Source organism: Suillus subalutaceus (assembly GCF_016647625.1).
Source record: "Suillus subalutaceus strain FC151 chromosome Unknown DFJ58scaffold_36, whole genome shotgun sequence".
Classification (NCBI taxonomy): Eukaryota; Fungi; Basidiomycota; class Agaricomycetes; order Boletales; family Suillaceae; genus Suillus; species Suillus subalutaceus.
This window is the reverse complement of record NW_024540285.1, coordinates 280348-281569: the sequence shown is the minus strand read 5'-3', so window position 1 is coordinate 281569 and position 1222 is coordinate 280348. Positions and strand designations below refer to the sequence as shown.

The window sequence follows — 1222 nt, the reverse complement described above, 5'->3', positions numbered from 1 at the left end:
GGACGAGATAACATCATGGGACGCGAGAGATCGTCGTAAAGATCAATGATGACCGTCAGTATACTCAGGAGAGGCACAACAGACAAAAAGCCAGAAGCGAGTCCAGCGACCAGCGTGTTTTATCGTTGCATGAGGATTGGTACTCAAAGATGTAGTAGCTTCGGGGGTGGCAGATGACGTGGGGTTAGCAGCCTGCGATTGTGTTTGCGAAGATGGCTGGGCCTGAGCCGTGCCGTTGGATTGCTGTGTGGGATTGCTATTGGGAGGGCGTGAGGTACTTGCAGAAGGGTTTTTCGGAACTGGCCTCCGTTTTTCTCTTGCACAAGCGTTTCTCTACGTGAGATGAGGTGGGGTTGGAACAGAAAATAAAGTCAGGCGGAATTGAACATTTGAGAAGGAAGAGAGGAACGTACGCGTTTGCCCTTGGCATAAGGGACATCAATTACTGCCGAGGGATGCTTATGCAGCTCGATATCTACAGGTCCGCTTGATCTGCCAGAAAGACGGTTTCGAACCCAGTGAAAAGGGCGGGGTCGGGATGGCGTATCGTGGGCATCGGAGTGTATGGGGCGAAACAAAGATAAAAAGTGGTTACGAAGGGTGGTTCCATGCGATGGTGATAGAGGTTGGAGGCAGTGTCGTTCAGACAACTGAGAACATCAAGGTGAGGAAAGTACTGAATGAGATGTTAACCACATACACGAGCATGATCAAGTGTATCGTCAAAGAAACCTCGGGGTACCCTATTTGGATCTTGATTGGCTGACGGACACGACGTCGTGTAGCATCGGCCTAGAATGCATAAGCTTACATGCAATGAGAATTTATGAAAGTGTCACGTACAGTGAGTAGTGATTTATCGGGCTGGTCCAAAAGAAGGTCGTCGAGGCCAGCTTCTTTTAATATCACAGTAACATCCCACGTGTATGCATTGTGGCCACCGCTAGTGGCTAGTAATTTTCCATCTGGCGAAAAGGACAAGCAGGCCACCACGGGTGCATATTGGAGGGGCGGACCAATGGGCTGATTGTTGTCGAGGTTCCATAATTGTGATGTCATGTAAAAGGATGCGCTTGCGAGAATACGGCCATTCGGAGATATCGCAATGGCATAGACAATGTCGGTGTTCTTTAACAGTGCTATCTGCTTCCAGGTTGTTGTATCCCATGTCCTAATCGAGCAATCGTTTGACCCGGAGATGAGTGTTTTTTCCATCTGGGGT

At 49.1% G+C, this 1222-nt stretch overlaps 1 protein-coding gene across 1 annotated transcript; it reads left to right on the top strand.

The window, feature by feature from the left end:
- Positions 1-947, top strand: DFJ58DRAFT_781369 (uncharacterized protein). The gene is made up of 3 exons (XM_041389788.1): positions 1-337; positions 406-766; positions 844-947. The coding sequence occupies exons 1-2, from the start codon at positions 213-215 to the stop codon at positions 764-766; spliced, it is 486 nt and encodes a 161-aa protein (XP_041245348.1). The 5' UTR covers positions 1-212; the 3' UTR covers positions 844-947.
- Positions 948-1222: the final 275 nt, after the last annotated feature.